Genomic DNA, 15,803 nt, shown 5'->3' on the forward strand with positions numbered 1-15,803 from the left:
CTGATTACAGACGCTTTAAAAACTATCGGATTCATATCTGATTTATCACTACTTAAATGAAACAAATCTGTTTTTTTTGGTTGAGTCTCAGTTTGCCTTTGTAACTGATCTGCCACCACAAAGCAAAGCTGTAACTCTTTTTGTGAACAGTCAGAAACTGGACGGCATCCTCCAAAAGTTAGCATTGAACGCAGTTAGCCTCTCAGCTTTGTGTTGACCTTACCCCCAGCTGTGCCTAAAGAATCCTGGATGAAATCCCCAGAAGATGAGGTCAGTCAGATGGTAAGGAAGACAAGAACAACATTACTGAAAGTATTTGTTTTACTATGACTGGATTGCAGCAACATGAAGGATCCCGGACAAGCCCCCAAAAATTACAAGTGAAATAGTTCATAGGCAGGAGAAACAAAAAAAACTATCAAGATTCCTGTAAATGAGTCTAAAATACTAAAAATCATTTCAAAGTGTCTAAAAACAAACCAGAAATCTTACAGTCAGTGGGTGATGCGAAGAGATAAAGAACACAAATTGTTGCTGTTGAATGTAGACAAACATGTTTGTTTCTCTTAAATTGTAATTCCTTTTGTTAAATTAGCAGCAGATGGTGTTATAAGACTTATTCCAGTTTTAAATCTCTGGGAGTAACATTTAATTTTCTTTTTCTCTGTACAGATGTTTGGATATATAAAGGAAGAGGTTTTAATTCCTTGTTTTGTTCCTTTTAAGGGAAAATCGTCAGCCTGACCTCCAGCTTGACTGACAGAAGTTGTGCTAGTCTGGGCTGCTGTCTGATAATTAACATGCTATCAGCTGCATTGTGCTTTAATTGGTTCCTTTTGGAGAGCGTTCAGCATGGGATAAAGGAAGCTCTGTTGCTGGAACAAAGACACAGATGAGCACACAGATCCATGGCCACAACAACAGAGACGTGGTGTTTGGTCTGCAGCAGCTCAGGCTGATAATCAGTAATTAGGTACCTGTGTGGAGGTGTTGATCAGCTGATCAGGAGCTGAAGGTCTGGATGGAGGCGCTGATGGTTCACATTCAGAGGGACGGAGACAAAAACCAGGCGGTCGCGTCTTCAGATGTTCAGAGTTTGTTTTTCACTGGGTGCCATTTTTAAAGTTAATCTGAGTTAATCTGAAATTAACAGCAATAATTTTGGCTATTTACCTTGTAAAAAAATATTTTTTCAGTCATATTCTCACTATTTTATTCATTTCTAAATGTCAGTTTTACACTTAAAATGCTATTAGCTTGTTAAATATTTAGCTATACAAATATTTAGTGAGCAAGTAATTTAGCTCCAAACTAAATGCTAGATTTGGAGCTAGCTCATTGTTTAGTTTACAAGCTAAATATTTAGCTAGCTAAAATCATATTTACCTTGAAGCTAAATCTTTATGTGGCAAGTTAAATATCTCACTGATTGTTTTAGTTTTTATTTCTTGACTGCTTTCTTTTGGTCAACATGAGCAAATACGACAAATCGGATTTCTAGGAAATATTTAGTTTGAAGTTCAAATAAAGCTAATTATTGTTATCAATAAGGAGGGAATATAGCTTAATCAGCAACATTAAAAAAAGACAACGTGACGCATTTTATTTTTAATAAAACATAATTTGATGAGAATCAGAGTTACAAATGTCAAAGTAAATTTGAAAAAATAAAGTAAAATAAAAAGATTTAAACCCAGATATTATGGGATGAACATTATGTGTTATTTGTCTTCATATATAGAGATTTTAATTTCCATTATTTTTACTGTTTTTCTGTCGATGGATCTCAGCCCTCCAGTGTAAACCCTGCAGTTCCCTCAGTGACCAGAGGGGGCAGTGCAGCTCAGCTAATGTCCCAGCAGTTCCGTCGGTGCGGCTCCGATCCCGTCGGTCCGGCTCCGGGCTTTCCTTCCCTCCGCTTTAGATCAATGGCTCCAGGCTGTCAGGCTCGCTCACCCCTCTCTCTCTCCAGCTGGATGTGTCTGAAGGAAAGAGAGAGGGTCTTCCTCCCTCCTCCTCTTCCTCTCCTGGCGACCCGCTCCGTCGGTCCTGGCCGGCAGACGGAGCAGACCTCCGGGAAGGCAGCGTGGAGCGGATCGCGGCGCTGATGTGGAATGATGGAGACTCTGCCCTCTTAGTTTCTGGAACTTCGTCTCCCTCTGAAATAACGCAGGAAACCTGATTCCTCTGCTGGAATTTTATCCTTTATTTCTTTTCTTTTTTTTTTGGGGAGGAGATCAGAGGGTTTTTTGGGTTTTTGCCTCCTGTTCCTCCTCCAGCCTATTTTTCTTCATGGTTTCCACCTGACAGCTGGATTCTGCAGGATTTTTGGGGAAAGTGAGTGGGATTGTGGGGCGAATCGTGTGGATTCTGCAGGATTTGGGAACGTTTCTCCTGAACTCAGAGGGACTGGAGCTGGGCAGCATGGAGCTGCGCGCGCTGGGATGTACTGGGGATGTTTGGAGGCTGCTGGCTCCCGGGATGAGGATGAGGAGGGTCTACCTGCTGCTGCTCTGCTGGCTGCTGGGAGCGCACAGCTCAGCCCAGGGTGAGGAACCCCCCACCGTGTGTGTGTGTGTGTGTGCGCGTGTGTGTGTGAGGAACCCAGGTCCGACTGGTTCTGCTGGGAGGTTTGTGTCTCTGTGGTTTTTTCCTGGATGTTTGGCTCCTTGCTGGTTGCTGTTTTTCAGCCTGACAGGTTGGTGTCAGCAGCCGGTGCTGGTTCTGACCGGGTCGGCCTGTTTGGACCACTCGTGCTGATCCGTCTGGTGCTCAGCAGCCTGCAGCAGCTCTCATTGATCTGAGTCCTGGGCCCGGTTCTGGAGTCCAGGTGGGGATCGGGTGAAGAGGCGCCCAGCGATGCTCTGGTTGTTTTGCTGTTTTTTCTGCATAATCTCTCATCCAATCTGGATTAAAACTCCTAATTTCCAGGAATCTGGTCGTTTCTCCCACCGTTGCTGCTCCGCCTGTGGATGGCGCTGTCGACATTTTTATTTAAAACATCGTGTCCTCTTAGGATTTACGTGTTACCAGTGGAGAACACGCTGCCGCTAATAGCAGAGCTAACATTTAGCTTAGCACTTTAGCTAACTCTGAAAGCATTTAGCCCACTTAGCTTCTGAACTAATTTCACCAAATAAATTCTAAAATCTAATTTACTTGGTGTGCAGCAAACTTCCAGTTTAATAAAGTGTGACATCAGTGTTGAAGTTTTAGTTACGACGTAGCAAGACGTTTATATTCATGCTCTTATTTTGAAGTGGCTGAAGTTTAAGCAGCACTTTTTTTTTATCCAAATAATTTTATTTAAACAAAACACAGACAGTAGAGAACAAGATATAAATATAAGGTAATTATAGAACATGTAAATTACAATGTCAAATTTACACTGCAAAAACACAAATTGTTAGGAGCTCATTTTAAGTAAATAAATCCTTAATGGTGATAAAAAGTATTAGTTCCACTGTCAGATTATTTCACTCATAACAAGGAATAAAAATCACATGAAAGCTGCTGAAAAGTTGCTTGTACATTAGTTTTGTTTTTGTCTTATTTTAAGTGTAATAAGATATTTGTGCTAGAAACTAGAACAGAAATGGTTGGTAAGAGTTTCTGTTTTTGAAGTGTAAATTGGTCCAGATCTTCCAGTGATTCTAGAGCAGATATAATTTGGATTGAAGTTAGCATCTGCATTAGCATCTACTAAATGCTATGTTGGCATAGCACTTTAGCATTAGCGGTAGCTACGGTTCACCATTAGCGCTTTAGCTTCGCTATTCCATCCAATGTGTTAAATATCAATAAATACAAATTTAACCATAAGCAATATAAAATGTGTAAAAAATATATTTACATGTGATATTACAAGTCATTCGAATATAAATGACTTGCATATTAATTAAAACATGTAATTAATAGTAAATATGTTATTAATATTAATAAGAATATTTACTTATTTTATTATAAAATAAGTAAATAAAATAATTAGCATGTACATGGAAATATGTTGATCTATAACTTGCATTTCAAGACAGTTTTATGGAGCTCAGCTTTGAGTGTTGTTGGATTAAATGTTTGCATATTTAATAAGTAAATATTTCGTGTTTGTTGTAGGTAGAAGTAAAAATGAGAATAAATCGGGTCCTTGTGGCTCTTTGATTCGTTGTTCCAGCAGGTCGTTACGTTTCCTCTCCGTTCTGCTGCTGCTTGTTGCTCCTGTGGAGCTGAAACCACTTCAGATTTGGCATCAGAAGTTTGTATGTGGAATATCTATAAACATGAGTTCATAATGGAGGAATATTGTTTCCAATGATTGAAGAACCGGATCCGAGTTCAGGCGGCTCTCTGGGCCTCCTGCTGTCAATGAGCAGCATTCAGAGCCTTTAATTAGGCTAATTGATGGTGAGAGCGACGCTGCTGCTGCTGCTGCTGGAGCTGCTGCAGCTGGAGTGTCTGCTGCTGCTGCTGCTGGAGCTGCTGCTGCAGCTGGAGTGTCTGCTGCTGCTGGAGTTTCTGCTGCTGCTGGAGCTGCTGCTGCTGGAGCTGCTGCTGCTGCTGGAGCTGCTGCAGCTGGAGTGTCTGCTGCTGCTGCTGCTGGAGCTGCTGCTGGAGCTGCTGGAGCTGCTGCTGCAGCTGCTGCTGCTGCTGCTGCTGGAGCTGCTGCAGCTGGAGTGTCTGCTGCTGCTGCTGCTGGAGCTGCTGCTGCTGCTGGAGCTGCTGCTGGAGCTGCTGCTGGAGCTGCTGGAGCTGCTGCTGCAGCTGCTGCTGCTGCTGCTGCTGGAGCTGCTGCAGCTGGAGTTTCTGCTGCTGGAGCTGCTGGAGCTGCTGCTGCAGCTGCTGCTGCTGCTGGAGCTGCTGCTGGAGCTGCTGCTGCAGCTGGAGCTGCTGGAGTTTCTGCTGCTGCTGCTGCTGGAGCTGCTGGAGTTTCTGCTGCTGCTGCTGCTGGAGCTGCTGCAGCTGCTGGAGTTTCTGCTGCTGCAGCTGCTGGAGTTTCTGCTGCTGCAGCATCATTTCTGGTTGGTGCTGCAGAGTTCCTGAGCAGAAATGATGAGACGTTTTTGTTGGATGTTTTTCTTTTTTCAGATTCTTTTCAGTTATTTTTGCTAACGATTATTTTGGTAATCGATTAATCTATTATTCTGAAGATTAATCAGATTTAAAAATAGCACATTCTACACACTTTTAATTTAACATCTTTATTAATATAACATCAAAATACATGAATAATAAATTCGTTCCTTTTTTGAATAAGAAAATCAATATTTTTCTGAGTAAATACATCATTTTACTGAATCTGGACTGGTTGAAGCTGAAACTTTGATTTGATGAGTTTTGACGAAAACATATTTACAGACAGAGGTTGTTTTTTCTTAAATTAAGCATTTTTCATATATTTTGTACAGTTTTGTCTTAATTACTGCTCTGAATATGGTGTAATTACAGTTTTTCAGTCTATAAACTCCAGTAAACAATTGATTACTAAATTAGTTGATATTTCAATAATCGATTAATCACGATTAATTGTTTCCGCCCTGTTAATATCACAGGTTCTCAACAAATGTCACCCAAAAGCCTTTTAGAACAAATCAATTCAGAACAGAAATATCAACTGGGGCTTATTTTAGGAATCAATTAATCGATCATTCTTATGAATAAATGATCCAATTTCTTTTAAAATAAGAAAATAAACACTTATTTGCCTAAAATGCAGTAACAGCATTCCTTTAGTGAACGATTAATCGTTTGAAGCAAAGCATTCATCTTCAGCTAAAAGTACTTCTAAGATCAACATGATGTCAAATTAAAACCATGAAACTTTTCCTACAGTTTAATTTATTTATGTGGCTTTTGAAGACCATTTAATAGAGAAAATCAAACGTTTGATCAGTTTTTGGTCTTCATTTCTTCCTTCACGCCACTGAATCTGTTTGGTTGGTAAATGATTAAATCAGATCTCTTCCATTTAAAGTGTTTTTTCCTGGCTGGTTTTGGATGCTTTGATAAATGCTGCGTTTTGTGAGTCTTTGGATTGTTGCTGTAAATCTGGTGACCCTGGGTGATTATTAATTGGTGCTGGCTGCCTCTCCTTACTGTTGATTCTGTAATTATTATTGCTGCTCTGACTTTATCTCTTCCAACAGTCTGATTCCTTCTGGGAGTTTCAACCCTTTAAACCAATAAAAGCAGATTTTCCAACCACCTTCAAATGTTTCTCAGTCAAAATTAAACATTTTTAAAGTTCTTTGCATTATTTTGCTGGTTTCATCACTAAATAAAGAGTATAAATGGATAAAAATGTCCAGAAGAAGAGAGTTTCCCAGGCTGCAGGTCTTCTTCTCTCCTGGACGCTGCAGCCAAATGATGATGTATGGAGAGGTGGATGGAGTGAAAGAGAGGTGAATGCATCATATTTGTTGCTGCTGTTTCCTGTTATTAGATTATTCCCACTGAGCTTTAACCTCAATGATTCATCATTAAACGCTGATCCGTCCGCAGCCCAGGACTCGTCTCTGGAACCGGGGAAACGTCTGACTTTCTCCACCGGCGTCTCCAGCCTGATGGAGACAAAACGAGATTCCAGCGCCTGATACCGCCTGCAGGGTGGAAAACTGGGCTTAGTTCAGAAAGATTATGGATTTTCATCTGAATCATCTGGGGATTTTTAATCAAATCAACATTTTTCTGAAGTTTAACTTTCAGTTCTTCCAAAACCAAACAGAAACTCAGAGCTTCTTGCCTTTCTAGAACTTAAAAACGTTTTTCTCATAGTTCAGTAAACTCTGTTTGATTCAGAACAAAAAGTTGCAACATTGTGTTGAAGTTGTGCTAAGAGGAGTTAGCTTGTTAGCAAAGCTATGCTAGCCTAAAATAGCATGTCAATGTTAGACATGCAGCCGCTAATGCTAATGTTAGCTCCATGAATGGTCAGGACTTCCTGAAACACTTTGGTCCAGTCTGATGGTCAAAATGAGTTAAAGTTATAAATATGTGTTCAGTTCATAAATCTATTTAAAAATTGGTTTTGGATTGAAATTATTGTTTTTTTGATTGATTAAAATGTGATTAACTCAAACATTTTAATCAAATTCCACTGTTCTTAACGTCTCACTTGTTACTTCCTGTTTCCTCCAGAGTAGTTTCACTGCCGTAGCAGCAACTTCCTGTTGCTGCCTGCAGTTTGTTGACATGGAAACTTTCCAGTCGCCTCATTCTGGACTGGTGGAGCCTCTGGAGGAACATCTGCTGGTTCTGTACTCCTTCAGCAGGTTCTGGTCGCTCTAACCAGGCGGGTTTTTAGTCTGGATTTAAAGGAACTCCGTGTTTCGGCTGTTTTGCAGTTTTCTGGAAGTTTGTTCCAGATTTGTGGTGAATAGAAGCTGAAAGCTGCTTCTCCATGTTTGGACCTGACAGATCTGGAAGGTGGATCCAACAGCAGCAGAGCGTTAATGTTGTCCAGGCGGTAGAAGGCTGATTTTGTAACCGTCTTTATGTGTCTCTGAAGGTCCAGACTCCATCCTGATCTCTGGTTTCCAGCTGTAAGAGGTGAATCTGTGTCGACTCTGGACGGTTTCTGTTGGGTGTGACCTGAAACCGGAGCTGAATATTCCAGGCATTGAGGTTACGAAGCCGTTATTTCCGTTTTCTTCTCCGGATTGTGTCTGAAAGCCTGAATCCTTGAGGGAACGTGTGTCTAATAGTTTAAAAGGTTTTATTGGAGGTGGCGGTGACCAGGCCGCTCGTGGGGATCATAAACGTCGGCGTTAACTTTTAGTCCAATCCATCAGGAGCTGCTGGTGTGCTGCAGCCTGGGCCCTCAGGCCTGGGTTAAACAAACACTTTAAGGCCATAAAGGAGCTGGATTATCCTGCGGCTGCAGCGCTGCTATTTATAACGGTGTAGCTGCTGCTTTCAAGGTGTTTCTCTCTTTCAACAAGCAGCAGATTGACAAGGAAAAGGCTTTTTGTGCTCCAGACAGGGACTTCCAGTCGGTTCGCAGCCGATGTTTTACTGCTCTAACAGTTTAGAGGCGGATGGATGTGGAGGAGCTTCTGTGATTCAATATCTGAACATGCCTGCGTCATATTCATCTACAGGAAGCAGTTTCCCCTCACATCCTGTTAATCGCCGCGGCTCCTCACTGCAGGCAGACGAACCGACTCAGATTTGCAGAACTGAATCTGTTCTGTCTGGAGAAACGTTCAGTCTCTGGTTTCCTGTTGACCATTAGCGATTAATCGTTACTGTGAGTTAACAGGAACAATTAATCATGATTAATCGATTACTGAAATAATTGTCAACTAATTTAATTATTGATTAATCTCTAACTCAAAAAAAGAAAACCATTCAGACATTTTGCATCCAACTTTACAAAAACCCCAGAAATGATCAAACATCCAGTACAGAAATGCTTTTATTGCATTTTATTTTTTTATTTTAAAAGACTTGTTTGTATTTTTAATGCATCAAACGAGCTCAAGTGGTTTAAATAAAAAATGTGCAGTGTGCAAATGTAAAAAATCTGATTAATCGATTAATCAGATTAATAATCGATTAATCAGTTTAGTCTCTGCTGTTTGGATCTTAAGCTGTTAGCATGAGGCTATCATGGAGCTACAGTCAGAGGCCTCCTCACACCGTTGTAAGACTGTCTGCTACAGCATCACCATCAGCAACGACTATTGGAAGATTTTTGGATGAGATGAGTTATGACAAAGTTTAATTTGCTCTGTGCTTTGGACGCTTCTAGAACAGTTTTCTACTTTCTACAGTCAGAAATGTGATGAATAGAAATGATCAGCTGTTACATTTAATAAGTCAACTGGAAAAATCTGAGATTAAATCAGAATAAATGGGATTAAGAGTCTAAAGGTTTTCAGATGAATGAAGTTGAATTAAATGAGCTTCATCATAACTTGGAATATTTGACATAATCAATGAATTAGTTTCAGCTAATCAGAGAAACTGAAGCAGCAGATTCCAGTTTAGTGTTGATGAAATCCTGCATCATGTTTGCTGCAGCTCTTGCTGCTGCTGCAGCTCTTGCTGTTGCTGCTTCAGCTCTTGCTGTTGCTGCTGCAGCTCCTGTTGTTGCTGCAGCTCCTGCACGGCTCTGGTCCCAGTTCAGCCTGTCGGTGGTAAACTGGGCCGTCGGCGGTGAATCCAGGATCAACCAGCCGCCTTCCCCTTGTCCTGGAAGCTTCTCCTCCTGCTTCCCCGTTTCTGACCGGTTCCTGCTTTAGATGGGCGGGATGAAAGGCGAGCTGATCGATAAGTCCTGAACCGCGGCGGCGCGCGGCTCCTCCATCAGCGAGGAGCCATCGACCCGCCGCCGCCGAGCCGCTGATCAAACAGCTGCTGATGGGAGGAATTTGTAATTTTCCTGCTGATATCAAAGTATTGATCAGAAGAACGAAGGCTGGACGGGATAAGCGTTACAGTCGGCTGCAGCCAAATCAATCATGTGATCAGTTGGATGCTAATGGAGGTGATGGAGGACGGCTGCTGATGATGATGATGATCCGTCTCTGATCTCTGAAAACTGAATTTTGAATCTTTGACTCGTTCCAGAAGAATCCGTCGGTCACAGAGAATCGTTTATCTCAGCTGGTTCCACCCCTTAAAGTTTCCCCCAAACCAACAGGAAGCTGTGAAGAGGTTCCACAGCTTCACATGTTTATAAAGTCAAAGTCAATAAATCTGTCAGTTAAGTTAAAACAAGATTTGCATAATGAATCATTTTTATTTTTCTATATAAGGCTTCAGTCTGGTGATTTGGTCTCAACTCAACTTTATTCTCAGAGAATTCATGAAAAATTTTATTTGTTGTTTATTTTTTTTTGTATTTAAAATCTCTTCCAGTTCCAGTGTTAAATGTTCACTAAAATTTTAGGTTTACACTTCAAAAACACAAAATCTTACCAGGTATTCTAGTGCAGATATCTGTTGAAATAAGATCAGATCTAAGTTATGAGTCAATATCCTGTAATGTTTGAGAAACGTTCAGACGGCCTCGCTGCGCCGACGCGCCTACCTGCTTCTCCACGGCGAAGTGATGAATGCATTCAGACCTGAGCTGATTAGCAACTTTTATTCAACAGAGGAAACATTTACAGCATGATAAATTTTAATCAAGAGTCACATTAAAGCTAAAAGCTTAAAGCTTTTTGTTTAATTAGCAGACGTGAATAAGGACAAGATTCATGAGCTTTTGAACGATTTCTCCTCCAGATCCAGATGGATCCAGTCAGACAGGAAGAGTGATGTTGTGGTTCTGTTACCTGTTTGAGTTTCTCCTCCTCATGCTGAGACGGTGGATGTTTTAAAATGTTACGTTTTCTTAAAACCCGTTTAAACCGACTGAATGTCGTGGTCGCTGCAGGTATTTCCGCTGCGTTCCTTCACTCAGAGCTCCATCCGTGTTTCCTCACCTCGTCCTTCCTCCTTCCTGAAAGCCTTCGTGTGTTTTAATTAAATCTCTGGACGTGTTTCATTATTCGGGAGGAAAAAAGTGGCATGTGAGTAATTTACAGAGATGATTGTCCTCGGCTCTGAACATTAGGTCTTCATTTATGTCCTCCGCTCTCAGCTGTCTATATTTAACATCATCTGCTCTGCTCTGACATTTCATGCATTATTCATGCTGGGAACGCTGCGCATCACCTGCCTGAGGAGCTGCTCCTCACCTTTAAATCCTCCTCATTAAAGCTGCTGCAGGCTTTTACATTAATTAGTTTTTCTTATTCTGCCTCTCCTGGTTTCTGCTTCTTGTTTTGTTTTGTCAGATGAAAAATCAGGATCTGATTCTGAGGCAGAAATAAGTTGCAGCCCAGCAGGTTGTTTGTTGAGCTGCAACTTATTTCTTGTTCCACTTTGAGTTGGTTTGAGATCTAATTAGGTTTTATTTTAATTCAGTTAATTGGTGAAAGAGATCAGAGGAAGACTGAGACGCTTTAGAGCTGGAGCCAAAACTAAACCTGTTCATTTGAGGCTGATGTTGGTTCCAGCTGGTCACCCTGGTTCTCCAGAACGGACCTGTCTGACCACATGAAGTAGGCTAAAAGAGCTAAAAAACACGAACCGGATCGATGGAGCGGCTCATACAGGAAGTCCAGAAGAACCCAGAACGTCTAAAGCTCTGCAGATCTGACCTGGTCGCTACGCTTAGCAGCTTGACTTTATGTAAAATAAGCAACTAGCATCAAATGTAGCGACATCAGAGAATTAAGCAAATTTATATAAAAAATGAGCACAGAATCATAAATATAAAACCTTTAAGGGTCAATTTGGACAATTTATCTGCAAAGGAAATGTTGGTTTGGGGTTAATTAAACTCAAAATGGCCTAGTCAAAGTCCAGATTCAGATATAACTAATAGACTGTTTGAAACATTTAAATGGGAAAAATAAACAAAATCAGCAGGAAGTCCATCCTGTCAGCAGGTTGGTACTTCCTGTTCTGCTCGTGTTGGAAGGTTTTCATTAATTACAGACAGTTTTTATTATTATTATTATTATTACCTGTACACCCAGAGTTGTGCTGCAGACCTGCTGCCGTTCTGAAAACAAGCCGGACATCGTGGTACCGAGGTCCAACCGGCCGCAGCAGATAAACGGGCTGAACTGCGGCGCTTTGCTCTCATGAATATTCATGAGGAGAAACCCGGAGGAGCTCCTGCAGCGCGGCGTCTCGCAGCCGCATGGATTTACAGCCACTTATCAGGATTAGTGATGCTGCAGCGCCGCAGCCGGACTGCGCTGGAGCGACTCCTGCTGCGGCGCCGAGACGGGGACGACCTGGACCGTCCTGGAGTCCAGAACCAACTGATCTTCTTCTCTGGTTGACAAAACGTCATCCAGAAGGTCTGGTTCTGGTTCTGACCAGCAGTTCTGTTCGTCCTGGTCTCTTTCTGTTCTGTTTCTGTTTCTGGTTCTGGTCTGGATCTGGATCTGGATCTGGTTCTGGGTCTGGGTCTGGTTCTGGATCTGGATCTGATCTGGATCTGGTTCTGGTTCTGGTTCTGGTTCTGGGTCTGGGTCTGGTTCTGGTTCTGGTTCTGGATCTGGATCTGATCTGGTTCTGGTTCTGGTTCTGACCAGCAGTTCTGTTCGTCCTGGTCTCTTTCTGTTCTGTTTCTGGTTCTGGTCTGGATCTGGATCTGGTTCTGGGTCTGGTTCTGGTTCTGGATCTGGTTCTGGTTCTGGGTCTGGGTCTGGTTCTGGTTCTGGATCTGGATCTGATCTGGTTCTGGTTCTGACCAGCAGTTCTGTTCGTTCTGGTCTGGTTCTGTTCTGTTTCTGATTCTGATTCTGGTTCTGGTTCTGGTCTGGATCTGGTTCTGGTATGGATCTGGATCTAGTTCTGATTCTGGTTCTGGTTTTTCTGTTGTGGGTCAGCAGTGGTTCTGGTTCTGGTCTCTGAGGCCATTTTCTGTTGTTTCTGCTTGTTGGAGCTTGACCTCTGACCTTTGCTGCAGCAGAGCTCCAGCTGTTCTCCTGGAGTCGTTCCTCGTTGGACCTGTCAGTCGGGTTCTGTTTGAACGTGTTCTGGGTTCTGCGGGTCAGGCATTAACTGTTGGACCTGAAGCTGATCTGGGTTTCTAGGTTTGGTCCTTGGTTCTGATTGGAGGAGGGAATTTATCGTATCGTTTATCATTTAGTGAGATAAATTTCTTATGACTTCCATGATAAATTATTGATGTTTTAAATCTTCAGCTCTGATAATTTTACTGTTCAATGAAATGATCAATAAATCTGAATTCATTTGTAAATATGATTAAATAATAATAATAATCAGACTATGTGACTTCTAAAGAAGTTTATTATAAATAGGAATGTTTTTCAGGAGGATTTGTGTTAGTGGGACTGTAATTACTGTGACACACAGTCGCAGCCTTACAGCTGCCTAAAACAGGAATAATTAATTATCTCAATCGTTTCAGAAACATTCAGATCGTTTTATTATGAACTTAGAGAACAGAAATCTGTTTTTTAGTTTTTAGCAGATTTTTCAGGTTCAACTCGTCATTAGAAAATGTTTTTATCAGCTGAACTTTTCCCCGGTTTGCTGTGAAGTTAATCTGGTGAAGCAGCACGTCCAGAATGAGCCCCGAACTTTGACCTCTGAGGCGTAAAGGTCAGGAGTAAATCAACCCGACCTCAGTCCTGATCTCGGCGCCCTCAGAGGGACCTGAGCCCTGACTTTAGAACCCGACCGTCTCCGCTGACCTGGAGATGTTTGTTTGTTTCAGCAGAAGGAAAATGTCGAGTCGGCTGCAGCAGCTGGCGGCCGGCCAGCAGCGTTTCCTGCTGCAGCAGCTGGCGGCCGGCCAGCAGCGTTTCCTGCTGCAGCGTTTGCTGCTGCAGTGTTTGCGGCGACTGGCGTTAGCATCGCTTCGCCTGCAGGCGGCACTGATGGTGCAGATGAGCTCAGCTTGGGCTCAGGCTAATTTCTGGATCGCTAAATGCTAATATGCTAATATGCTAATGCGTTTGACATTTAAAACCCTGATTTTCTAGTGATTTTCAGTTTTTACCAACATGTTTGGCTCATAAAGCTGAGCTGAGTTTAGCCTGGTGACTTCAGGAGGATTTCCTGTTTCAACCTGATGAACTTTGAACCTTTGAATTAAAATCAGGCTGAAACTCAACAGGTTCCTGGATGTTGTTGTTTGGTTTCAGGCTGCAGTGATAATTACAGCTGCTGTTATGTTTTTACCACTTTAATCTTTTTATAAACAGATTGTAAAAATGTTTCTTCTTCTTGGTCACATTACTAATATTAAAAATGTGAAAATGTTTTCACACCCTAAACCTGCCAGCTTGTTGCCTCTCCCTGTGGATGACCTTTGACCCGCTCTGCTTGGATGAATTGGTTTAATTCGGACACATTGGAGGGCTTTCCAGCAGGAGTGAGCTTTGACTAGGCCACTCCAGAATCTAGTTAGAATTAACGGTTGCAGGGAAGCAGCCCAGACCATGACTCTGCCACCGCCGTGTCTTCCTGCGCTGGTTCTGGTCCGTTTCAGATGTTGCTCTGATCTGTAGAGTTTGGAGTTTCAGATCTGAGCGGCTCCAGCGTGAAGCTGATCAGTGTGGCTGAATCGCAGCAGCAGCTCGTCTCCGTTGGGAGTTGCTGAACGCCGCGGCCTCCCGGGATCCCAGCATGCATTTCTGCTCCTCTGATCAGCGTGGGTCTGGATCCTCCTCTGGTCGTTGCTGTGAATCAGGAGCTTTAAAAGCCACTTTAATTGCGGCTCCTGCAGCAGGCTGAGCCCCTCTGAGACCCTCATTCATATTCTGCTAACATCCCTCTGCTTTGCAAGTCGTTTCATTTTTCAGCCAGACTTCCAGTCTCATTTATTAAGGCTTTTTATTTCCCCTCAGGTATGAAACAAGTGTTCAGAGTTGTGTTTTCAACGCTGGCCGCTCGTCAGTCGCCTCTGCTGCTTAAATCAGATTAAACAGACATTTTAACGCTACAACTTATTAAAAGATAAAGGGTTTCCAGTCAGATAATACCAGTAATAAAACTGTCAGTGTTTAAATCAACGCAGAAATCAAACTTCTTTTCATATTTATGTCAAATGTTTTTCCTCCGACCGACTAACGAGTTCCTGCTTCTGATTGGCTGCTGGTTCCTCAAACGGATCCGGTCATGGTTCTGCTTCCACTCCAGTAATAAATGAACTTATATCTTCATATGAAGTCAGGAATCAGTTTGCTGTGTTTATTTGGACCATAATTAATACAGAATGAAACCCAGATGCAGACAGTCCAGATTAAGTTCCTGTAACATTAATTAGTGATGAATTATCAATCAGCCCAGCTGATCAGGTACGGGGCGACAGTGGAGAGGAACCAGGAAGAACCCTCCATTAGAACCAGAACCATTTACTTTCGACTGGATTTGTTAGATCTGATTAAATGCTGCAGTGGATTCTGATTTTTTCCTTCAACAAAATCATTTGATTTGTTCCACTTTTACGTGTGGAACTAAACTTTCCAAAGCGTCACGTCGCATTTTATCCGAAATGCGTCGTAATTCTGCAGCAGAAGAATCCAGACGGTAAACCTGGACGTAAACGATGCCTGAAAACTGAACATAAATTTATTAAAGAAGCCGGTGAAACGTCAGAATGGAGGAAGCTGTCTACAGACAGGGGGCGCTCTTCTGTGGCCGCGTCGTAAAAACAAAATGGAGGACAACAGGAAGGCGAGGAAAACGCCTTAATGTCTCCATTAGTTGTTTCTGCAGTCGATCATATCGATCATTTTCTCACTGATAGATTGAAGCAGAAATGATTTATTAATAATCGTTTTAGTAAAAGATTTCCACCTTCAGAGACAAATATTACAGAAAAACTTCATTTTAACTTTATTTTCTGTCTGCTGGAGGATTGATTGATACAGATATGGATCAGATTTGTGACTCTTAAACTTTGCTTTGGGTTGTCAGGTTGCTGGAGTGGCAGATTAACCCCGGGGGGCCCGGGGGGGCCATCGCCCTCATCAACATAACAATCAGCACTTGGTCGCCCATCTGTGCGACACGGAGCCGCTCGCCGCCCAGTCAGGGCGGCGGCAGATGTTAGGAGGGGAGGAGGTCATTGTTGGCTTTTTGACCCCCGCTCTCACAACAGATGGGGCCCCTCAAACACAAAGGCGGCTCCAATAAACCGGCTCTTACTGCCAGGAGCCCAACGCTCAAAATCAGAACTACACGACATTAATGGACGACGTTAATGTGGCGCTTTGACTCAGGAAACATTTTCTGCAGAACATGAAGGGTTTTTTTCTCAGTCGCGT

At 42.4% G+C, this 15,803-nt stretch overlaps 1 protein-coding gene across 2 annotated transcripts in view; it reads left to right on the forward strand.

Annotated features, from left to right (window-relative positions):
- Positions 1-1,874: 1,874 nt before the first annotated feature.
- The window catches only part of dcc (DCC netrin 1 receptor), a 158,740-nt gene continuing 144,811 nt past the window's right edge, over positions 1,875-15,803 (forward strand). Inside the window, exon 1 of one of the 2 annotated variants that reach the window (XM_028026239.1) lies at positions 1,875-2,548. In XM_028026239.1, coding sequence (XP_027882040.1) covers positions 2,425-2,548 — 124 coding nt within the window. In that variant the 5' untranslated portion in view covers positions 1,875-2,424. The remainder of the gene's footprint in view (positions 2,549-15,803) is intronic. The other variant, XM_028026238.1, reaches the window with a different exon arrangement.

The sequence above is a fragment of the Xiphophorus couchianus genome, chromosome 8 (genome assembly GCF_001444195.1).
Source record: "Xiphophorus couchianus chromosome 8, X_couchianus-1.0, whole genome shotgun sequence".
NCBI lineage: Eukaryota > Metazoa > Chordata > Actinopteri > Cyprinodontiformes > Poeciliidae > Xiphophorus > Xiphophorus couchianus.